The sequence below is a fragment of the Oryctolagus cuniculus genome, chromosome 3 (assembly GCF_051225735.1).
Source record: "Oryctolagus cuniculus isolate XC-2025 breed Fujian yellow rabbit chromosome 3, ASM5122573v1, whole genome shotgun sequence".
NCBI classification, from domain to species: Eukaryota; Metazoa; Chordata; class Mammalia; order Lagomorpha; family Leporidae; genus Oryctolagus; species Oryctolagus cuniculus.
In genome coordinates, this window is record NC_142869.1 from 169,941,740 (window position 1) to 169,967,132 (window position 25,393).

The window sequence follows — 25,393 nt, forward strand, 5'->3', positions numbered from 1 at the left end:
AATATGAATGAAAAGTAAAGCGTGACATACTGTTCCCTTTCTCTCACCAGAAGGTGGATTTTTCCTCCAACCAGATTTCTGAAATGTGCGACTTATCAGCATACCATGCCCTCACAAAACTAATTTTGGACAGTATCCTTTGAATGAGTAACGGGGAAAATTTGGTTAATACTTATAGATCCATTGAAGACAGTGTACCAGATTAGATGAAATAGTATGATATATGCCATTTACTAGAAAAATGTGGCTCATTTACATGGTTAAGAATGGACGTTCTCAAAATGAGAAGATGTTTTATTTACCAAGAGCAAAACTGCAAATTGAAGCTTGCCAAAGGCATCTTACTGCTGACGAGCAGTGAGGCGGTAATTCTTGCAATAAATGAGGGCTTCTTTTTTTTCTTCTTATTTTTATTAGAGAAGCAGAGACAGACAACAAGAGACCTGCCATTCTGTGGTTCACACCAGATGGCTACAATGCCCAGGTTGAAGCAGGAAGTGGGAGCTCCCTCTGAGACTCACATATGGGTGACAGGAACCAGCTGTTTGAGCTTTCACCTGCTGCCCCCAGGGTTGGAATTGGCAGGAAGCTGGAATTACAAGTGCAGCTGGGATTCTTTTTGTGTTTTTTGATTTATTTATTTATTTGAAAGTCAAGAGTTACACAGAGAGAGAAGGAGAGGCAGAGAGAGAGAGGGGTCTTCCCTCCACTAGTTCACTCCCCAGTTGGCTGCAACAGCCAGAGCTGTGCCCAACCGAAGCCAGGAACCAGGAGCTTCCTCTGGGTCTCCCACATGGGTGCAGGGGCCCAAGGGCTTGGGCCATCTTATACTGCTTTCCCAGGCCATAGCAGAGAGCTGGATCAGAAGTGGAGCAGCCAGGACTTGAACTGGTGTCCATATAAGATGCCGGCACTGCAGGCAGCAGCTTTACCCACTATGCCACAGCGCCGCTGGCCCTGGAACTTGGATTCTAACCCAGGTACTCTGATATAGGCAGTGGGTGTCCCAGCGGACTTCTTAACTGCTAGGCCAAACATCCACCCCTGAAAGCTTGTTCTTAATTCTAGAACAGAGAAGTCGTTCTGTTTTAATTAACTCCTGTCTTTAAATTTATTTAGACTTGGCTCTATTTTATATAAAATCAGTATTTGAAAATCCAGATGTGGTCATAAGAAAAATCAGTGATTATTCTATTGCTTTCAAAAAAAAAAAAAAAAAAAAAAAAGGACTTCTCACTTGCGCCCAGCTTCAGGGCGTTTTGGCTCCCAGGCAAACAATGCATCATCTCCTTCAAAGTCAGCTTCACTGTCTGTGTGACCATGGGGTTAACTGAGGTCCTGTGGATTTGAATGAGCCAGAGACGGCTGTTCTCTGGGTGATGAGGGAGCAAGCCTTCTCAGCAGGTACCCTTCTGCCCACCTGAAGATTTTTCAGGGCATAAAGAGGCATGAATTGATTGTCCCTGGATGTGGCAGTAGCTGGTTCATAGTGTGTTTGTCATACGGCGGGAATGTGGGGAGAATGGGGGACATTTTACAGAGTTTATTAAGGGCATATTTTATAGAAAAATCCTTTATTCATATTGATGGGAAGCTGAGAGCATAGTACCATGCCATTTGAACTTGCGTGTGAAAACAAGTGCTAAGTGGACATTTAGATGGTGCCCTCGAAGTGGACAGTTTCTCCTGGCTGCAGCTCATTGGAGAAATCGGAAAGTGATGGAAGTTTTGATGACAACCCGGAGGAGAACAGCATCTCTGCATGGAGCGTGGATTTCGCACTTGGCCGTCTCGTGCACTGAATTTGCAGAGACAGAGTCTGGTAGCCCGGAAGCCGTCTGGCTCAGAAAGCTGCTCGTTCCTGGTCACGTGGAAGAGGTCGTGCTGTTTGAGGAAGAGCAGCAGCAGGGGCGCCTGCAACTTCTTAGAAATGCAGCCCTGGGCTCCAGCCGAGACCCTGGAAATCAGAATCTGCGTTTAATAAGACCCCCAGGCCACTGGAGGCACACTAAAGCTTGAGAAACCTGGTCTTGAAGTCAGCTGACCCGAATCTCCTGGCAGCCAGAGGGGATTAGGCATCCAGGAGGCCTTGCAGTGGCACAGGGTACCCTGAACTGCGGGTGTCGCACAGCAGTGGTGCGGTTGACGTAGGAAGCTCTGTCCCAGAGAAACATTGCATGTGCAGCATGGAACTGCCCGCTAGACCCCACAGCATTTGGACTCTAACTGGAGGATATAGTTTAAAACATTTTTATCATGAGAAACTTAATTTCCCTGTAAGTTTAGCTTTCCATGTAAAAAAACTAATTTTACCTTTATGAATGCCATGCATTGTGAAGAAAGGAATTAGTTTTTTTTTTTTAAGCTTGACATTAGATGTAGCAATTGAGTCTTATCATTGAAGTGTAAGCAGTGGTAATTATTACTCAGAACAAATTGAAATTCAGAAGACGGACGCGTAATTAGAGTGCAACATGGCACCATTACTAACGCAGTTTCCCAGAGCTGGTAGGCTCGTTTCTCAACAGTACCGGATGCTCTCCTTCTCTCTTCTCCTGTTCACGTGCATTGCATGGTGCTTACTGCACTTGGCTGGGTCTGGACAGCTGAGAACAAAAACATATCTGGCAAAGTTATAAATTAATCTCTGGGGAAATCACTGGATTAGATGGCTTCTCAAAAGACTAGAGAACTTTGAGATTAAAAAGATAAGAGAATTTCTGAACGACTTTCATGCCAGTATATTTGAAGTCTTAGATACAACGGATGATATTACTAGAAAAAGGTTTTGCTGCCCTGAGTAGTCATGTAACTGTGAAAGCAACTTGTTGCAAATGAACAGTGAACTAAATTAATTAATTAACAATCTTTCTACAAAAACCCCAACAGACCCAAACGTTCAAGAATGGAGCTTCCAATAATGAACAAATCCTTTCAAGCGTTAAACATAGAAGGCATGTTCATGGTTCATTCTAATGAGTTTACTTTGATATGTAAACCAGACAATGAACAGTAATGAACAGTAGGAGAAAGGAAAATGACAGGCTCATTTCACTCATGATATTGATGTAAGAATCCTTAACAAGATATGAGCAACTGAACCTGGCAGTGCATTAAAAGAATATATTCTGGGACCAAGTTGGGTTTATCTCAAATATGTGAGGTCAGTTAAATATTAGAGAATCTATACATGTCACCACCTGCATTATCAGATGAAGAGAAGGACACCCTATGATCCTTAGATCTGGGCACTCAGCAGAGACAGAAAATGCCATGAAGACCAGCACTCGTTCACAACAAGGTTCCCCGGAAACCAGCAACAGGGAATTTTCTCTGCTTGAGGAATAATCTCTACAAACATCTGAAACAAATTTTATCCCCATTGAGGATATAGTGTAAGCATTCTCCTTTAAAACTAGATAAGAGGCGAGGATGTCCACCATTAACCATATCTACCCATCATTGCTTTGGAGATCTGGGAGCACCGTAAGACAAGAGAAAGGAATTGCAGATGGAATATTGGTAAGGAGAAAATAAAAGTCATTCCTTGCAAATGACAAATTTAGCAGCAGAATATATAAAAGAACTTGCAATAAATTGCTATATCTAAAAGTTCAACAAATAGGAAACATAATTTTAAAAGGAGACACTACTTACAAAAGCAACAGATATGAATCTTACTAAAAATGTATAACATCTGTATGGGAAACATCTTACTTTACTGAGGGATATTGAAGTTCTAACTGAAGAGAAATATATCCCATACCCCTGGGCAAGAAGATGGGCAAAGATGTTTTTAAAAATTACAGAAATAAAGTGGAAAAGGCCAACAAACAGATGTATGAAGAAATGTAAGCCTCATTTCTCTGCAGAGAAATGCAACTCGAGGCCACGTGAGATACTGTATCATGTATTCAATTGACTAAGTTGAAGAAACCTCAAAACACCAAGTGTTGGGGAACATGTGTGCATCAAGTAGTTTTTTTTTTTTTTAACTTGGTTCATGGCCATAAAATTAGTTCAGTGACTTTGGAAAACAATTTCATATTGTCTTTTAAAGTTGAACACCCTAATTCACTATGACCCAGTACTTTAACTCCTACACATGGAAAGTCTGGTATATATTTATTTGGGAGGCTTATATAGCAGTGTACACAGTGGTGTTGCTTGTAATAGCAAAAAGCTGAAACAGCCCAAATGCTTATTTAAACAGAAAGCATAAACAAATTATGGAATACTCACAGAATAACGTATCATACTTAGTGAAAGTGAATGAAATACACCTTCATGAAGCAATAAGGACAAATCTTAGTAAAAAATAAATGTAATTTAGATATAAACTAAAACAGGAAGGGAAGAGAAAACAGACAATTCAGTATAAGGATTATCTCCTGAGAGGCAGATGTTAAGAATTCAGTAGGAGTTGTAGCACCTTTGCCACCTACATCCCATGTGAGTGCTGGTTCCAGTACCAGCTGTTCCACTTCCGCTCCAGCTTCCTGGAAAGCCATGGAAGATGGGCCAAGTACCTGGGCCCTGGCTACCCACGTAGGAGACTCACACAGAGTCCTGGCTCCTGGCCTCATTTGGAGAGTAACCCATTGGATAGAAAAGCGTTTCTCTCTCTCTCTCTCTCTCTCTCTCTCTCTCTCCCTTTCAAAATAATAAAACTTTTTTTTAAGAACTCAGCAGAAGTATGCAGAGATAGATTTAAATTGTTGCCAATGGTCTTTTTCTTGAGCTGAAGTTGGGGGATAGTCTCAAGGAAATCCGTTGTTTACTTATTTATTTATCTGAGAGGCACGGGCGGGGCGGGGGGGGCTCCTCTCTGCTGACTCACTCCCCAGATGCTTGCAAGGCTGAGCTAAAGCCAGGAGCTGGGACTGCTGTCCAGGTCTGCCACATGGGTGGACGGAACCCGACTACTGGAGCCATCACTGCTGCCCCTCAGGGCTGCACTGGTGGGAAGCCGCAGCTGGGCTGTAGCCAGAAATTGAACCCAGATACTCTCATTTATTGTATTTTTAAAAATAAACAAAAGCAAGCTGTGCATGGGCCGATGATGAATCATGTATTAAGCTTAACCCAGTTTTACGTGAAAATTAAGTAACCTGAAAATTCTGAATCAATTTATTTCAAAACAATTATTTCAGATAAGGACAAATCAGTTAACCAAGCTAGTAATAATGACAATGTGATTGTAATAGTTTATATTACTACTTCAGAATAAATTATTAACTATTAGCTGGGCCAATCCAAAGCCAGAAGCCAGGAGCTAGGAGCTTCTTCTGGGTCTCCCACATGGGTGCGGGGGCCCAAGCACTTGGGCCATCTTCCACTGCTTTCCCAGGTCATAAGCAGAGAGCTGGATCGGAAGAGGAGCAGCCGGGACACGAACTGGTGCCCATACGGGATGCCAGTGCTGCAGGCAGAGGCTTAGTCTACTGTGCCACAGTGCTAACCTCCTGATTTTATTTCTTAGATTCACTCCTATAGTGAAGAACATTTTTCAGTGGTTAGGTGATATAGATCTTTTAGGATTGGTTTTGATTGAAGCCATCATGTGGCTCTCTCCACTACAAGAACTGTGATGAATATCCCACTTTTTTCTCAGTTACTGTTTTCTATACACCCAAACCGTATTTTATGATTGTAGAAAATGAATGAGTGAATACTGAACTAGTGAATAATTCATGTCAAGTATTGTGAACCACTAACAGCAGCGCCAAAATGCAAAACCACATTGTTGGGCTTTTTCCCTAGTTGTAAAGTTACACTTAAGTGCCACAGCTTTCCTTCAGTCAGTTTCCACAAGGACCTGCAATTCCACTGTAAAAGACTTAGTCCCATAATGGTGAAACTTCAGAGCTGGAATGCAATATGATGGTTTTGATTCTTTGAGTCTCTTTTTCTTGATAGTGGTCTTTTAAAATTAAAATATACCTAAGAGGATTAACCCAGTAAATGAATTCATTATAATAGCTTGGTGACTTATCAGATTATAGTTCTTCTTATCAGAAAGTTCCAAGACCTGTGAAAGAACATGAAAGAATAATTTAGGAGAAAGGGCAAGTACCATTTGATGAAAGTTCTTAAAATAAGAAAATGGGAGATGGGGGAGATTAAGGTGTTCTTGAAAGCTAACGGGAAACTCAGAGCTCTGTATGGCCCAGTCCTGCATATATTTTTTTAAAGATTTATTTATTTTATTTGAAAGTCAGAGTTACAGAGAGAGAAGAAGCAACAGAGAGAGATCTTTCATCACTCCCCAAATGGCCGCATCAGCTAGCGCCAAAGCTAGGAGCCAAAAGCCTCATCTGGGTCTCCCACATGGATACTGGGGCCCAGGGACATTAGCAGGGAGACGGATTGGAAGTAGAGCAGCCAGGTCATGAACTGGCACCTGTGCGGGATGTCAGCGTTGCAGCCAGCGGCTTAACCTGCTACTCCACAGTTCCCGCCCAGAGTCCCGCGTGTTGACCGTTGCCATTGCTGGTAGTCACAGGTGATGTTAAAGGGCACAGCTACTGTGCCTCTCTTAGAAGTATTCTCCACTCAGAAGCCTGATTAGTGTATAGTGTCTGAAGTTGCTTGAGATGTAAAAGGAGGCAAAGCTTTGAGAAATAGGAGGTGATTTTTCTGAGAGTGCACATTCCTCAGCTGAGATTATGCCAGTTCCGTAACCTGTGTGCCAGTGCCATGACGGCTAGCATCGCAGTGAGGCCTCTGTGTTCTCCTTTCTGTTGTTGCAATGTTGATTTCAAAACACATGTGGTAGTCAAGCCCAGAGAACAGGCTGAATGTACTTCGGTTAGCCTTTTGTGTTTTTTGGAAATGAACGTGGAAAAAATAAGTGAGCTTTCCCTTTCCCTTCCTGATACCTCTGGAAAGTTTTAGGATTCCTCCTTTCTAGTTTTCCATCTTAGCCTGCTTAGCATGGGAAAAGCATTCTGACCCAGCCACCCACAGCCTCCAGTTCACGCTGCGGTGACGCAGAGCACTGCGCCGTGGTTGTGGTTGGAGAGCTGCCGGGACCAGGCTCCTGAGAAGAGACTTAGACACTGTTGCTCTCTCTGCTAAATGAGATGGGCAGCCACTTGCACTTCTCCTAGCCTGGTTGTTGCCAGTGATTGCCTGTTCCACAGGTATCTTATTTCATCTATAGTTAGGGGAGGTAGTTTAGTATCCTATTTCCTGTATTTCACATTTCTCATCTGCTGCCGCCCTGATCTCCAAAGACAGAGCCTTTGTTTTAGTTCCAGAATTATTTAAACAGCCCCAAAAAACGAGAATGAAAGGACAGTGAATGTGAGCTGAAATGTCTGTCTGTTAGGGCTGTTCCAGAAGGAGCTTATAGAAGTAGATCTGAGAACGCTTACTGGCCACAAGCAGAGCCATGCTTCAGCCCGAGGATCGAATCTGAAACCAGTGAGGACAACCCAGGAATTTCTGGTACATTCAGCAATGTGTTCTGCTCTAGAGCCTTATTTACCTGTTTCTCTGCTTAGGTCTGTCCAGATTCAGTTCCTGTTTTGAATCATCCATTTCTTTGCAGTTGGCCAAGTGGTAGAGGAGATGGTTCCATGCCTCATGTGGTTATAATTCAGTAATACGATGTCAGTGCCTTACAACTGTTCAGAAATAGGGTTTCTATAACTCAGTGGCACTCATTTTCTATTTTTCCTCATAATTGAACTTAAAAAAAATTATTTGAAAGGCAGAGTGACAGAAATAGACACACACACAAAGAAAGATATCTTCTATCCACTGGTTCACTCGCCAAATGATGCAGTGGCTAAGGCGTCACCCATGGTCCTACATTGGTGGCAGCAGCCAAAGTACTTGGGCCGTCTTCTGCTGCTTTCCGGGGTGCATCAGCAGGGAGCCAGATCTGAGGTGAGGCGGCGGGAACCCAAACCGCTGCTCCAATATGGGATACCGGCATCTCAGGCCTTGGCTTAACCCGCTGCACTGCAGTGCCAGCCCCAGATTCAAGTTTTTACCTTAATATCAGCTTGGTGTTATCCCTACTTCACTAATGAAAAATCTGAGCAGAGAGAAGTTAAATCACACCCAGCTAGTAAGAAGTAGAGGTGCGATCATTACAAATAACAGTGGGGCAAACATATGTCTTTGTGATATGGATACACTCCGCATTATACGTGGCTGAGGAATGGTGATGTTACAGGCTTTTTTGAGAAGGAAAACTGAGCTTCTTTGGGGAAGTGGCATTAGATCCTAGAACCCAGCCCAAGAGACTAAGGACAGAGTTGAATGGATTCAATGACTTCGAAATAGAAGTTTTAGGTGACTGGGTGGAACACAGATGGAAACTTTTTTTCTTTCTTTTTTGCATTTTTTTTTAAAGATTTATCTATTTGAAAGAGTTACAGAGAGGTAGAGAAAGAGAGAGGTCTATCTGCTGGTTCACTCCCCAGCTGGCTACAACAGCTGGAGTTATCTTATCCAAAGCCAAGAGCCAGGAGCTTCTTCCAGGACTCCTACAGGATGCAGGGGCCCAAGGACTTGGGCCATCTTCCACTGCTTTCCCAAGCACATTGGCAGGGAGCTGGATTGGAAGTTGAGCAGCCAGGACTTGAACCAGAGCCCATATGGGATGCTGGCGGTGCTGGCCTGGGCTTTAACCTGCTGCGCCACAGCGCCAGCCCCAAGGAATGGGGACTTAACGGACATTTAAGGAAATTGTGGCAGAGTATAAGCCTCATGTTGGGAGAAAAGAAGCCAATGAAGATAGGTAGTAAGGGTCGTTGCTATCTACAGCAGGGTGTTTGTCTCTGGTGGACCCATTTGCTACAATTGACATGTCCCGTGGCTGATACCCTCGCCGTGAGGATGACAGCATACCGCAGGCTGCCCCGCAGGGCAGATCTGATACCAGAAGGCCTGCCTGAGAGCAGGCGGCTGAGCCGTTCATGAAGCAAAGAACACACTGCAAGGAGGCAGCTCCAGCCACCATGTCAGAGATGCAACCGAGCACATTCAAAAACCATGCCTTTTTTTATAGAACAATTAATTTCATATAGACTATAATTTTAATATGAAAAATAATTCAAGATTTAGTGTGTTCATCCTATATTGGGCATATACTACTTCTTTAAGCTATCGTCTGATTTTTCTATGGTGATTTGACATTGGTACCTGATTTTCTTCAAAATGCTCTTACTAACATTTTCCTTAAACATAGCCGTGATATACAGACAATGCAATAGAAGAGATCGGTGGACTAGAGATGTGCTGCAGTCTAACACACCTTAGTTTGGCCAACAACAAGATCACAGAAATTAATGGCTTAGCCACATTACCCATCAAAATACTGTGTCTGGTGAGTCTAACAAAGCGCTGCTCTTTGTAGAGTAGCCATGTTTTAATATCACTTGTGACGAGGCTTTTTAAAATATGTAAGGAGCTAATTCTTTTACAAGTTGTTACCGTCTTCAGTTTTCTAGCATGAATGTGTATGATATCAATATTTCATACTAAAGTAAAATGAGATGTTCTATTGAATAGTGCAGAGATATAGATAAAGTATTGTGTATTTTTCTATTTAAGAAAACCTAGAAGGTACAATTTTGGATGGTTTCATTATATAGAAATTTTAAATGCTTGAAAGGATAAATATATTTACCCTGATTGAATATTATATAATGTACACAAGTAATGAAACATTGCATATTACCCCATAGATAAAAATAATCTCTGTATGCCAAATTTTTTAAAAAAAATTTTGTAATTCTCCATATTACCTTAATTTGATTATCTTTCTTGATTAAATCTGTTTTTTTTTAATTAACTGATTTAAAAGGCAGAATTAGAGAGAGGCAGAGGCAGAGGCAGAGAGAGAGAGATCTTTCATCCCCTGAATCACTCTAAAATAGCTGCAATGGCTGGAGCTGTGCTGATCCAAAGCCAGGAGCCACGTGCTTCTTCCAGGTCTCCCACGTGGGTACAGGAGCCCAAGCACTTGGGCCATCTGCTACTGCTTTCCCAGGCCATCAACAGAGAGCCGAATTAGAAGAGCAGCCTGAGACTTGAGCTGGTGCCCATGTTGGATGGTGGTGCTGCAGATAGAAGCTTAGCCTACTCTGCCACAGTACCAGCCCCTACAATTTTTTAAAAAATATAAATTTTTTTTAAATATAAAAAGACTAGAATAGCATGTGGAAGACCAGGAGGAAGCTCTTGGCTCTTGCCTTTGGCCTGGCCCAGCCCCGGCTGTTGCGGCCATTTGGGGAGTGAAACAGCAGGTAGAAGATCTCTCTCTCTGTCTCTCTCTCTCTCTCTCCCTCTGTGACTATGCCTTTCAAATAAATAAATAAGTAAATCTTTTTTTTTTTTTAAAGAATGCAAAGGTTTAATAATTCACTTGAAGTTTAAGATTTTCTACCCGCTAACGTATGTTAGTAAAGCATAAATAAAAATGAATTTGATAAATTGTGTTGAAAATTTCAAAATAGAAAGTCACATTTTAGAAGTATGGTGTTCTGAAGGATTATTGGAAGTATGTCCTATTTAGTTTGTTGTTTGTTAGGACCTTATCCTTTTCTTCATGTATCTGTTCTGTGTTGATGTCTCCATTCATTTTAAGTGGAGCGTGTTGAATGGAAAGAGATAGGAGGTGAGAATTGAACTCATAAGTAAGAGCACCTTCACCCTAAGAGTTTGTTTCATTCTGTCTCAAGTAGCTTTTGGGAAAAGCTCACAATATTTTTTTTTTCTACAAATAGGGACATTGTTTCCAATCTCCAGTCCTAGCATCCAAGATAGACTAGAAAAATAGAGAATATGCTGTCACTCATTTTCCTTAAAATTTTTGAGAATAGGAAGGTTTTCTTTCCCACATTTTAATTAAATCTATAAAATTAATGCTATGCACTTGTTTCAACAGTTTTCAGTGCTTATATTTTAAACTCATGAATCATAAAACTGTTTTTTTTTTATTTCTATTGACAGTAGTTAACTTTACAATTTAGAGAAAGAAGAACAATTCACCAAACTTAAATGATTTTTAATAGTCAAATGGCAACTTTTGTGATAAATCTAAGAGGGAAACGTGGTTTGCTGGTAGGCTGTTCTGTCACTTAACTTCTTAGCAAGCAATGACAGTTACAAATTCATTTCTACTTAGTTAAGGATGCATGTTTTTTCCCTCTCAAACTGGTACTTTGACCATGTTTCTAATTCCACTTATTTAAGAAAGAAAATAGCTTCTTTCCAAAAGTTTCTTCTGTGCTAATTATTATAAAACAAGCAGTAGGAACTATTTCTACAGAAACTAGATAGCTACTTTCAGGAGTGATTCTCAAACTAAACATTTAGTTTTACTATGGCATTTTCTTATACTTCAAAGCTAAAAAACCCAAGAAATAATGAGTATGTTAGAAAATACCAGGAAAGAACAAATTATTGTTTTCACTCTCATTTGTTGTTACTAGTACATGGAAGTTGGGAAAAAGGACAGTGTTTTAGTCTTGAATCTTTGTTTTGTTCTTGTCTGAGAAGATGCTTATGTATGGATTGTTTAAGAACTTAGTTTGATTTTTTATTGTTGCATAAGAAGCCACCTCAGTTGTGATGACTTGGAGAAATAACCATGTACCAGCTAATACTTCTATAGTCTGAGCTGCGTTCAGCTGGTTGGTTCTTCCGGGCGCTGCATTCAGCTAGGATATTCATTGGGGGTTGGCTTAGTTGAGGTGCCGGGTGGCTGTATTTTTCTGTCTACTTAGTCTCAAGGCCTCTGTCCATGCGACTTCATCTCCATGAAGACTTTCTGCACGTTCTCTCTACAGAGTAGCTGGAATACAGTATCTTAAATGGTAGCTCAGCACTCCTAAAAACTTAAGCTGCCAGGCTTTTCTACATCTTGAACTTGGTACTGGTAGATGAGGATGTAGAGGAACCAGAACTTAAAAACAAGCAAACAAACAAAGACATGTTTACTTTTGTCTAATTGAAGGGCAGGGCAAAGAGAGAGAAAGATGGATCAGTCTTCCTTCTGTTGGTTCACCCTGCAAATGCTTGCAGCACGTAGGCTGGGCCAGGTTGAAACCAGGAGCCAGGAACTCCATCTGGGTCTCTGCTGTTGGGTGGCAAGGACCCCAAGCACTCAGCCCACCATCCACTTGCTCCCAGAATGCATTAGCAGGAAGCTGGACTGGAAACGTAGCAGCCAGGGCTCAAACTGATACTCCAGTATGGGATGTGGGCATACCAACTGGTGGGCACAATGCCCACCCCTGCCATATTCTTTTGGGTAAGTCAGGTTGGAGGTCCAGGCTAGATTTAAGATGAGAGAACCATGTAACAGCACAAGATAACTGGAGGCTCCCAAGGTGACAGATTACCATCGCTCTTGGGATAAGAAGGGATTATATTTAGGATGCTTCTGAGAGCAAAGTGTGTCTGGGAAATTCAACATTCAAATGTTTTATTGTGATGGTGATGAAAGAACTTCATTTAATCTGTATTTCTAAAGATAGACGTGGAGCTATGCTGCCATTAGACTTCACATATGAAATAGTAAAAGTTTATATCAACTAGCCTTTTGTCTTTCCTGCTGATTTGAGTATTCACCTTGCTTTAACTTTGATGAAAATATTATATTTTTAGTGTTCCACCTCAAAAACTGGGATTTCTTACTGGAGTGAGTGTGTGTGTGAATTGAGAGAGGTGGAAATGGAGTTGAAGGGAAGGTGAGAGAATGCCTTAGTGATATTGTAAGAGATTTGGGGCAGTATTCTGAATGAAAACTTGACATTACAACTTTTCCTGCAAGAGGCCTTTCAATATTAAGTATATGTTGTCCATTGTAGAGCAATAACCAGATTGAGAAGCTCACGGGTTTAGAAGATCTGAAAGCCCTGCAGAATCTGGATCTGTCCCACAACCAAATAAGTAGTCTCCAGGGCTTGGAGAATCATGACTTTCTGGAAGTGATCCACCTGGAAGATAATAAGGTAATGTATTACATACCGTGGTTTCATTGTCTGCAGAAGGGGGTAGCAGAGGCGTAGCACAAACACCCCATTACTGGTTTCACAAGGACTTTCGCGTTACATGTCAGTTTAGAATTGTTATGCTGAGGGTGAGCATTTGGGATGGTGGTTAAGACATGGATTGGGACACGCACATCCTGTATCAGAGAACCTTGAGTTCTGGTTCTGCCCGCTAAAGCAGACCTGGCGAGGCAGCAGGTGGTGGTTCAAGTACCTGAGTCTTTGCTACCAGCCTGGGAGACTGGGATTGAGTTCCTGGCTCTTCCACAGTGGGGGAGCGAACCAGTAGGCTGGAACTTGCTCTCTCTCTCTCTCTCTCTCTCTCTCTCAAGTAAATAAAATAAAATTTTAAAAATGTCATTCTGGCAAATTTCCCAGAGCAGTAGTTGCAGATGGACTTTTTAAAAAATTGCAATTCTTAAGTTTTGAAAATTGGTTGATTTCTGATTACATTGTTTTAAAGGTTAAAGCCGCATCCATAGTCATGCGATTTTTCTGCAGTAGGTAATGCTCCTGTAAAATCTTGTGTAGCATGATGGCGTGAGGGATGTCTGAAATGTCAGGGCAGGGAGATCGAAGGCAGGAAAACAGCCTCAGTTCCGTGCTGCCCAGGCCCGCTGTTCAAAGAGAGGACTGGGGTCATGGTGGGAGGTGCAGCTGGGCAAATGCTGCTCAGAGGGTACAGAATTTCAGCCCGGAGGAGTAAGTTCAAGATGTCTGCTGTACAACATAGCTTAAAAGCCGTAGTTAAAAACCATGTATTGTAGTGAAGATGCCAGGGGATTTTAAATGTTTTTAGCACAAACTCTATGAGGTGATGCATCCGTTAATTAGCTAGATTTAGCCATTCCACAATGTATATTTCAAGATATGTTGAATAATAAACATATAATTTTACCTATCAGTTAAAAATTGTGAATATAAATATCCTAAGAAAGGCAAAACCATTTAGGAAAAATAGAAAAGGTATAGAAAATGAATTCTTGTATCCTATTGGTATATGTCCCAGTCTGCCCAAGAGTTAGGGATTTACTCAAATTTCCATGCCTGAGTAACTGCACACTTCAAAAATTGTTGTAATTAGCTTTCACTCTTAGTTACGTTTTGTCTTTTGAAAAGAATTTGTGCTCCTAATCATGATACAGGAAGTTGGTTCCTAGCTGACTTGTTATACAGTAAGACCTGCAAAGTGATTTTATTCATGTTGGGTTCTTTGTCACATGTTAGGGGTAAGAGATTTCATAAGGCAGTTGGACCTTTGTTTCTTTGGAAGTGAGAAGGTGGCCGACCCTGAGAGAGAGTGGAGTGAGCTGTGATGCTGGGGAGGACTTGCTGTGTCCCGCGTCCTGCTCGAGGGTTTTTGTCTGTCGTCTCTTTCTCCAGCGAGTTTCCATCATCTGTTAGGCTGCTCAAGATCAAGAGAAGTCAGTCACTGCATCTGGGAGAAAGTGAATTTTTAATCACAGACAAACTGTCCATCCTCCTTCTCGCATGATTTGTGAGTGAAATTGTTTTGGCGACCTCTCAAGGCAGTTAGTTCCAGTAGACGACCTGAGTTCACGGTGCTGTCTGGGGGAGTCTGCACCGTCTCTGTGTAGGGTGGTTCCGGTGCCCTTCTCACGTGGTTACCCTTGCAGACTGATCGGTTTTTAATTTCCTGCCTGAAAATGCTTCTCGCTTATGAGGGGTCCTCAGAAAGTCTGTGGAAAGTGCATACGTGGAGAACCATGCACGGACTCCAAAGCAAGCTGATCTTTTACTTCAAATCTCCCACAAGTTGTTGAGGTGCCCCAGTGGGTGTTGGCAAGACGGGATAATGCTCATGGAATCCTGGTGAGGGTGTCTCAGGATGCAAGAGGAGGAGTTACACTGGTGGTGCTGCTTCTCCTCATAATCTGGAGCTGTTCACTGAGTGTGTGTGTGGGTGCACTAGGCACTGAACCCTCGCTGTAACCCTCACTGCTGCTTCAAATGAAGAAGCGGAGGCCTAGAGCGGTCGGGTAACTTGCCCTAGGTTATGTGTCCAGCAGCCAGCAGAGCCAGGATTTGTGTACAGAATGGCTTTCCTCCAGGGCCAGTGTTCTTAGCCTCTGCAGGACATCACAGTCAAGGAAACGCGAATGGCCCTGCTAGCAGACAGTGCGGTGCAGTGCCCCAGAACGGTGCTCTCCGTGGGAATAGGACCTGAACCAGAGATGGGAGCCACACAGGGAATTTAAAGTTCTCTAGTCATCAGGATAAACGGTAAAAAGAAACAAGTCAAATTAATGTTAATAACATAACCAAAAGTTATCTTTAAACATGCAGTCAACATGCAAATTTACTGATAGGATATTTTACTTTCCATTGTTTCTTTTTTTTTTTTTTTTTTTTTTTTTTTTTACAGGCAGAGTGGACAGTGAGAGAGAGAGACAGAGAGAGAAAGGTCTTCCTTTTGCCGTTGGTTCACCCTCCAATGGCCGCCGCTGCAGCCGGCGCACCGCGCTGATCCTGGCAGGAGCCAGGAGCCAGGTGCTTTTCCTGGTCTCCCATGGGGTGCAGGGCCCAAGCACCTGGGCCATCCTCCACTGCACTCCCTGGCCATAGCAGAGAGCTGGCCTGGAAGAGGGGCAACCGGGACAGAATCCGGCGCCCCAACCGGGACTAGAACCCGGTGTGCCGGCGCCGCAAGGTGGAGGATTAGCCTATTGAGCCACGGCGCCGGCTATTTCCATTGTTTCATACTAAGTTTGTGACAGCTGGTAAGTCTTTTACATTTAGAGTACATCTCAGTGCATACTAGCCAGATTTCAAGTGCAGGGTACCCACATATGCCCAATAATATTATATTGGATAGAGCAGGTCTAAAAATATCTCACAAAAATATATTGTCCTCTTACATCTCAAGTGATTTTTCAAATTACATTTGAAAGAGTTTTAGGAGAGGCCGGCGCCGCGGCTCACTAGGCTAATCCTCCACCTTGCGGTGCCGGCACACTGGGTTCTAGTCCCAGTCGGGGCGCCGGATTCTGTCCTGGTTGCCCCTCTTCCAGGCCAGCTCTCTGCTGTGGCCCGGGAGTGCAGTGGAGGATGGGCCAAGTGCTTGGGCCCTGCACCCCATGGGAGACCAGGAGAAGCACCTGGCTCCTGGCTTCGGATCAGCGCGGTGCGCCGGCCGCAGCACCTTTCTCTCTGTCTCTCTCTCTCACTCTCCACTCTGCCTGTCAAAAAAAAAAAAAAAAAAAAAAAGTTTTAGGAGAAAGAGGGTAGCATTAAGCCAAGAGAGGAGTTTATAATTTTCAAATGTTAAAAGACACCATTAAAAATAAAAGTGTCCACGTGTCCCAGAGGAGATCTTTTGTCAATAACTGGGCTTGTAACAATAACACAGTTCCCTGCCTCCCCAGCTGAGCGGGCTGGGGAGCAAACCACAATACTTTGAAATATTCTTTGAGCCATTTGACAAGCTCCTCAGAGACCTCTCAGGACAACTGAGAATGCTGTGGAACAGGGCTGGAAAACTTACCACTGAAAGGAACAGGAACTTCGCTTCTCGGCCTTTTGGCTAAGGTCAAATGTAGGAACAGGAACAAGTATTTGGCATAGCGACTAAGAAGCCACCTCCCAGACTGGAGTGCGTGGGTTTGAGTTCTGCCTCTGCTGCCGATACCACCTTCCTAACACTGTGCATCTGGGGAGGCAGCAGGTGCTGATGGCTGAAGCAGCTGGGTCCCTCTCTAAATAAATGAATAAATACTTTTTTAAAAGAAGCAAAACATAGCTTCTGATTTTCATATGATAGTTTGCTGTTAGGAATATTGTTTTATTGATAGCACTTTCATAGATATTGTTCATTTAGGTTTAGCCACTGAAGCACTGTAGCACCTGCACGTGACTATTTGGACTTTCAGCAGCTGACGATTTGGGGCCTTTGCTCTGTCTCCACTCTGTCATCTGCTTTAGATTTTAAGTCATTTCTGGCATTTAAAACATCCCAGTCATTTCATTTAGCTGCAGAATAGCAATCTGGGAGTGACTTCGAGAATGCCGTGTTACTTCTTGGAGTCTTGGTGTCATTATTGGACAGTGTTTGTTCCCAGACACTTTTCAGTGGGTTTGTGAGGACCAACAAGACAATGCCCACTATGCAGCAGAAGCGTGGGACGACCTCAAATCCTGAATAGCAGCAGCATTCCTCCCAGAGGTCCTGGTCTCCGGTTTTTGCAGGGCTCCAACCCTTCTTCCTGAATACGGATAGAGGTGATGGCAGCTGAAGACTGTTGTCCTAAGCTTTATTTTTTGTGATGCTTTATATAGCTAGGAAATTCTGTGTAGCTCTTTGTTTTTTTTTTTTTCAGAGATAGATATCATCTAATATTTCAGGCAAGCAGTGCGTGAGAATTTCTCCCCATCTTTGCTGGATCCTGGCTCACACTTCTATTCATCTGTGTGAGGAAAAGGAATTTTGGGGAACTGAATACGATCTGATTTTAAGTCAACTTAATTTCTCTCTGGATATGTGTTTGTGAGGACTTCCAAAGAAAAGGGTTAGACTAGATCATTCCTTGGGGTATCTGGGGCCTCCAAAGGCCGACAGCTGGTGCAGAGGCAGCCAGGGCGGGGTACAAGGACACTGCTGTGGTTGGATCTCGTGCTGAAATGAGTGCATTCTACCTGGTGCAGGTGTTCCTGCTGTGGGGTGCAGATAGGAAGGAGGCTGCCTCTTTGGGGGATTTTGGCTTCTTTGCATCCAGAGGGGCTGGCCCAGGCAGGTAGCTGATCTGCTGTGTAGCTCCAAAGATTGTGAAAGCTATCCCAGCAGCTGTTCTTTCTGGATAGCCTTGACCTCTGCAGAGAACACTGGTGGGTGCGTATCTGGGGCAAGGACCCTATCCTTTCCTCAGGACCCCTTACTCCTTGCCTGCTTCTTGGTGAGCCGCCCCACGGTGATGGGCTCAGCTGGCTTGGGTGTCCATTACCTCGCTTTGCACGGGCTCACTGATGAGTGAGCGCAGGCTGTTGGCCTGATCCCAGCTGACGTGTTTGTAGAACATAGGTTATGTAATCCATGATCATTCTATTCACGGTGTTGGTAACCTATCAAGGAGATTTTTCCTTGTCAATCACCATAGATAGCAGTCTTCAAAATGAGCACGCATTGTATTGCTAAACTGGGACTATTCTGTCTCATTTAATCACATGAGGATGGTTTCTTAGGAATACATTCAGTTTTACCAGCAACATCTTGTATCTGATTTTTGTCTGCTGATCTCTGATATAAACCTCTCAAGTAGGGAAGCTGGTTCCCAGCCTAAGCACCTGTAATGTATCGGAATGCCCTTAAGAAAGAACGTAGCAGTTTCTGCTGCCGCCAGTAATGTGTACAAGTACAAGTGGCTGGGACTTGTTAGTAAGACATGGTGAATGCAGGAGCTCTTGGTTAACGTTTGTGTCAGGTCCAGTAACAAGAGCTGTGATGGATGGAAATCCATTGCTGGGAGGTTTTTACCAAATAATGTGAACCAAGTGTACTTTTCCTGAATACCACAATATTTTTTCAGTGATCCCTTTTTTTCTTATAGATGTCTTATAATGGCAACCTAGTAGATAGTCTAGTATCCAGTGGCAAAAGATGCCTACTAGCATAACAATGCTCTGCCCCAATTAATATGTGCAGGTTGTATATTGTAACTCACGTTCACCTGTCATATTATGTCTGAAATCAGCATCTTTGGAACATAGGACATATGCTCGTCACCTGACTTAGTAATGGAGTAACTCAGGAGTATTGGCGACCATGCTATTGGAATGCTTTTATAATGTATGCAGACATGATTTGGGGGGGAAATAGAAATGAAAAGATGATTGTTAACCTTTTATAAAAGTTCACTATTTATACTTTAAATATAATTGTATTTCTGGAGCTGGCGTTGTGATGCAGTGGGTTAAGCCACCACTTGCGATGCCAGTATTCCATGTCCGAGAGGTTCAAGTCTTGGCGGCTCCACTTCTGATTCTGTTTCTTACTGATGTACCTTGGAAGGCAGCGGAGGATGGCCCAGTTTCCTGGGCCCCTGCCACCCATGAGAGAGACCAGATGCAATTCCTGGCTCCTGGCTTTCACTTGGCCCAGGCATGGCTGTTGTAGCCACTCAGAGAGTGAACCAGCAGATGGAGGATCTGTTTCTCTCTCTGTCTGTCCCTCTCTGTATCTCCCTCTCTGTGTGTAAATTCTGCCTTTCAAATAAATAAATATTTAGAAAATTATAGGTTTGCTAATTACAGGAAATTTAAGCAGAACTATTTGTCTTTAGTGGAGTACTGAGGGCCTGCTTCAACCTGAGTTTGGAATAGTCTTTTTTCTCCTCTTTTAAAAGCTGTGAAACATAACCTATGCAGAGAAGTACGTAGAACGTCAGTGTGCAGTTTAGCGAACATGTTAAGGTGAACATTGGATACTCATCAAGAAGTTTGTGCAGGCCGGCGCCGCGGCTCACTAGGCTAATCCTCCGCCTAGTGGCGCCGGCACACCGGGTTCTAGTCCCGGTCGGGGCGCCGGATTCTGTCCCGGTTGCCCCTCTTCCAGGCCAGCCCTCTGCTGTGGCTAGGGAGTGCAGTGGAGGATGGCCCAGGTGCTTGGGCCCTGCACCCCATGGGAGACCAGGAAAAGCACCTGGCTCCTGGCTCCTGCCATCGGATCAGCGCGGCGGCCATTGGAGGGTGAACCAACGGCAAAGGAAGACCTTTCTCTCTGTCTCTCTCTCTCTCACTGTCCACTCTGCCTGTCAAAAAAAAAAAAAAAAGAAGTTTGTGCATAGCTTTCAGTTTTTACCTTAAAATAATTGTGGAAAAAGTGATAGAATCACACACACATACAGATGGAATAAGAAGGCTGAATCAGTTAATGAGACCAGGGTAGCAGATGCTAAGTTAGTGGGGGGGAGTTGGGGGACTGAGGCCTAGGAACAGGGATGAGTGTTGAGGTGCGTAATCAGGTTGCCCTTATATGTATTTTTATTGTTTCTCTGATTTGTTTTTCACTTAAAAAAAGATTCGTTTATTTATTTGAAAGACAGAGTTACAGAGAAGGAGAGAAAGAATCTTCTACCCGCTGGTTCACTCCCTGAATGGCTGCAATAGCCAGAGCTGGGCCAGGCCAAAGCCAGGAGCCAGGAGCGAGGAGCTTCCTCTGGGTCTCCCACGTGGGTGCAGGGGCCCAAGCACTTGGGCCGTCTTCTGCTGCTTTCCCCAGACGCACTAACAGGGAGCCGGATTGGAAGTGGAGCAGCTGGGACTCAAACCAGCACCCATGTGGGATGCCAGCCCTGCAGATCAAGCGCAACCTGCTGAGCCATAGTGCCAGCCCCTGTTTCTCTGATTTTATCTACTAGTTTATTTCCACCTTAAAATAAATATGGATCAGAGGCGGGGCTTTACTGTTCTCTGGCCAGATAGGAAAAGGTGCTCATTCCCGTTTATTGAAGGAGCGTGCAGTCAGTCCCTTGTTCTGCATAGCTCTATGGAATTCTCATTCGAAAGCTGGATATTCAGCAGAGCAATTTTTAAAATAATTTTATTAATATAAAGAGAACAGATTTCATGAGTACAATTCTGATAAGATAACCATATTTCCCTCTCTCCCTTTTTCCCTTCCCTTAATCCCTTCTCCTTCCTTCCTTTTTTTTAAAAATTTTTGCAAAAACATAATTTCAGTCCATTCTATAGTCACAGGCTTAATATACCACTAACCATAATATTAAGTAAGTAAAAAATAGACTATAGTTCCACAGGAGTAGAAACCAGATTTAAAACAACAATCAAATCTCATCATGTCCATTTCACTCTTAACGTATTTTTTGGTATTCTATATTAACTCCTGCATCAGAGAAAACATATGATAAATATTAGCTACTATATTAACTACTACATAAAAGAAAACATGGTATTTGTCTTTTGGGGACTGGCTTACTTCACTAAGCATAATGACCTCCAATTTCATCCATTTTGTTGCAAAAGACAGGATTTCGTTCTTTTTATGGCTGAGTATGTCCTATTTGCTTTATCCCATCATCAGCTGATAGACATCTGGATTGATTCCATATCTTAGCTGTTGAGCTGTAATAAACATGGGGGTACAAGTAACTTTCATATGCTGATTTCACTTTGCTGGGGTAAATACCCAAGACTGGGATGGCTCAGTCGCATGATAGATCTACTTCCAGATTTCTGAGGAATCCCCATACTGTTTTCTATAATGGCTGTACTAGTTTACATTCCTACCGATGGTCTATTAGGGTACCTTTTCCCCTGACATCCTTGCCAGCATTTATTGTTTTTTGATTTCTGTATGAGAGCCATTCTAACCCGGGTGAGGTTAAAGCTCATTTTTATTTTTATTTCCATTTCCCTGATGGCTAGTGATCTTGAGCATTTTTTCATATGTCTGTTGGCCATTTGTTTTTCATTCTTTGAAAAAAGCCTATTCATATCCTTTGCCTATTTCATGATTATTTTGTTGTTATTGAGTTTCTTGAGCTCTTTGTATATACTGGATACTAATCCTTTATCAAGTTGGATAGTTTGGAAATATTTTCTTCCATTCTGTCGGTTGTCTCTTCACTTTGTGGAGTGTTCCTTGGCATTGCAGACTTGTTAGCTTGATGTAATCCCATTTGCCCATTTTTACTTTTATTGCTTGTACTTCTGGGGTCTTTTCCAAGAATCTTTGCGTATGCCAATGTCTTGAAGAACTTCCCTGATATTTTCCTAGAGTAATTTGTTGGTATCAGGTCATAAATTTAGATCCTTGATCCAATGTGAGTTGAATGTTGTATAAGCTGTAACATAGGGGTCTTGTTTCATATTTCCACATGCATAGATTCAATTTTCCCAGCATCATTTGTTGAAGACTGTCCTTTCTCCGGGGACTGATTTTGTCAAAGATCAGTTGATAGACTGCATGCATTAATTTCTGGAGTTTGTCTTCTGTTCCATCGGTCTACATGTCTATTTTTGTGCCAGTACCTGGCTGTTTTGATTATAACTGCCCTGTATGTCTTGAAATCTGGTATTGTGATGCCTCCAGCTTTGTTTTTGTTGTTTAAGATTTCTTTAGCTATGCAGGGTCTGTTATGTTTCCATATGAATTTTAGCATTGTTTTTTCTAGAGCTGAGAAGAATGTCCTTGGTATTTTGATTGGGATTACATTGAATCTATAAATTGCTTGGGTAATATGGACATTTTGATGATATTAATTCTTCCAATTAAAAATCATGGAAGATTCTTCCATTTTTGTGCATTTTCCATTTCTTTCTCTAATGTTTTGTAATTTTCATTATAGAGATCTTTCACATCCTTGGTTAAATTCATTCTAAGGTATTTAATTTTTTTGTAGCTATTGTGAATAGGACTGATCTTACAAGTTCTTTCTCAGCCATAGCATTGTTTGTGTACACAAAAGCCATTGATTTTTGTGTGTTGATTTTATGTCCTGTAACTTTACCAAACTCTGTTAGGAATTCCAGTACTCTCTTAATGGAATCTTTTGGTTCCCCTCTATATAGGATCATGTCATCTGCAAAGAGGGATAATTTGACTTCCTCCATTCTAATTTATATCCCTTTGATATTATTATTATTATTATTATTATTATTATTTTGCCTAATGGCTCTGGCTAAAACCTCAAGAACTATATTGAATACCAATGCTGAGAGTGGGCAGGCTTGTCTGTTTCCAGATCTTAGTGGAAATGCTTCCAACTTCTCCTCATTCACTATGATCCTGGCTCTGGATTTGTCACACATAGCCTTGATCACATTGAGGAATGTTCCTTCTATGCCTAATTTGCTTGAGGTTTTTATCATGAAAGGATATTATATTTTATCAAATGTTTTCTCTGCATCTATTGAGATAATCATGGGTTGCTATTCTTCAATTTTTAATGTGACGTATCACATTTACTGATTTGTATACGTTGAACCAGCTCTGCATACCAGGGATAAATCCCAGTTGGTCTAGGTGAATGATCTTTCTGATGTGTTGTTGGATCCTGTTAGCTAGTATTTTGATGAATATTTTTGGGTCTGTGTTCATCAGGTGTATTGGTGTGTGTTCTCTTTCTTTGTTGTATCTTTTTCTGGTTTTGGAATTAAGGTGACCTTGGCCTCATAGAAGGAGTTTGGAAGGATTCCTTCCCTTTCAATTGTTTTGAATAGTTTGAGAAGTATTGGAATTAGTTCTTCTTTAAAAGTTTGGTAGAATTCAGTAGTGAAGCCATCCAGCCCTGGGCTTTTCTTTGTTGAGGGGATCTTTATCACTGATTCAATCTCTGTCTTGGTCATTGGGTCTACTTAGGTTTTCTGTGTCTTCATGACTCAAATTTGGTAGATTTTATGTGTCCAGAAATCCATCCATTTCTTCTAGATTTTTCTTTATGTTAGCATATAGCTGTTGGTAGTAATTCCTGATGATTATTTTTTATTTCTGTCCTATCTGTTAACAAATGTTAATAGAGTTAAAGAGAAACATAAGCTCCCATAAAATAATAATGGGGGACTTCAACACTGTGCTTTATCAAATCAAGTAGACAAAAATCAACAAAGAAGCAACAGACCTAATCTATACTATGGACTAAATGGACCTAATTGATAGCTTTGGAACATTTCATCCCACAGCTGCAGAATACACATTCTTCTCATCAGTGCATGGAACTTTCTCTAGGATAGACCATATGCCAGGCCATAAAGCAAGTCTCAGCAAATTAAAAAAACTTGGAACCATAGCATGTATCTTTTCTAACCACAGTGAAATGCAGCTGGAAATTAACAACTTAAAAAGCTCTAGAAAATATGCAAACACATGGACCCCAAATAACATGATCCTGAATGAACAGTGGATTATAGAAGAAATCAGAAGGGAAACAAAAAATTCCTAGAAACGAATGAAGACGACAACACAACCTATCAAAACTTCCAGAAGATAGCAAAAGCAGCGTTAAGAGGAAAGATTATAGGAATAAGTGGCTACATCAAGAAATTGGAAAGGCTTCAAATAAATGATCTGACAATGCATCTGAAGGACCTGGAAAAACAAGAACAAACCAAGCCCCAAATCAGGAAGAGGGAAGAAGTAGTTAAAAGTAGAGAAGAAATAAACAAAATTGAAACAAAAACTATGAAATATGAGTGAAAAGAAGAGCTAGTTTTTTGAAAAAATGAGCAAAATTGATACACCATTGGCCCAACTAATTAAAAATTGGGGGTGGGGAAGAAGACCCAAATTAATAAAATCAGAGATGAAAAATGAGATGTTACAACGGATACCACAGAAATAAACATAGTAGTTTTAAAAATACGTTGAATTTAAAGTGTCCAAATGAGCTCATATTAATGTGTTCTATTTGTGCCTTTCTCTGTTTATAATAATTTGTCTTTAATTAAACAGATTGCTGAGCTGAGTGAAATATATTACATTGAAAATCTACCTATCCTTCGAATTCTGAATCTCCTAAGAAATCCAATTCAGGTGAGAGATCATTTAAGTCCAGGAAGGGGAGAAAAGGACTATCTTGTTTTTTTCTTCTTTAAGAAACTCTCTTGACAAAGAACACTAGGAATATTAATCGTTTGTTTGTCTTCATTTGAAACAGAAGAGTCCAGTGTTGACCTGCTCTGCTTGGTCATTTCCAGCTCATCTCTGCTAGTACTAAAGATCATAGGGTGGAGATGAGATTGTAGAAGAGTGGTTTTTTTGCATTAGAGATGCAAGACACCAGAGGTGTGGAAAGAATATGGTTCCTATTTTATGCCAGGAGAAAGAAAATCTAAGATGAGGTGCTTAAAGTAACTTGGATTTGATATAGCCGTGAAATTGGCATGGTTGTAAAATAATTATAGGAGAAAATAATATACTTCCTAGGGGTTCCTGACCTCTGATTAAGGATCTGGAACTGGTTTTTCAGACTCCTCTACCCCCTGCATTCATAGATCCTTTTCTGGCCACCTACTTCCCCTCCCTTCCTGCTTCCTTCTTTATCTGTCTGTCCTTCATCCCATTTTTCCCATTAACTGTCCTTCAGTTAATGTTTTACAGACTGGGCTTGGTATGTATGTCTGTGTACCTGTATTTTTGTGTCTTGATGACATGTCCAGACAGGCGAAAAAACAAAATAATTAAAAAAAAAAAAAAGTAAAGATTTAAAAATCAATACAGCCCTTGGTATGAAAGTGGCAGGCAATTTATTTTTATTTATTTAAAAAATAAAAAACAGAGATATATAGACAAAAAGAAGGCTCCCATCCACTGTTTCACTCTTTGAAGGCCCACAAAGGCTGGAGCAGGGCCAAAGTCAGGAGCCGCAAACTCAATCTAGGTTATCCACACTATGTGAACCGTCACT

General features: G+C 41.8%; 1 protein-coding gene across 2 annotated transcripts in view; it reads left to right on the forward strand.

The window, feature by feature from the left end:
* LRGUK (leucine rich repeats and guanylate kinase domain containing) overlaps window positions 1-25,393 on the forward strand; it is a 121,767-nt gene that overhangs the window by 20,079 nt on the left and 76,295 nt on the right. For both annotated transcript variants that reach the window (XM_002711985.6, XM_089328642.1), the window contains exons 5-8: window positions 51-132; window positions 9,219-9,343; window positions 12,834-12,977; window positions 24,439-24,519. In XM_002711985.6, the coding sequence (XP_002712031.3) occupies window positions 51-132; window positions 9,219-9,343; window positions 12,834-12,977; window positions 24,439-24,519 (432 nt within the window). The remainder of the gene's footprint in view (window positions 1-50; window positions 133-9,218; window positions 9,344-12,833; window positions 12,978-24,438; window positions 24,520-25,393) is intronic.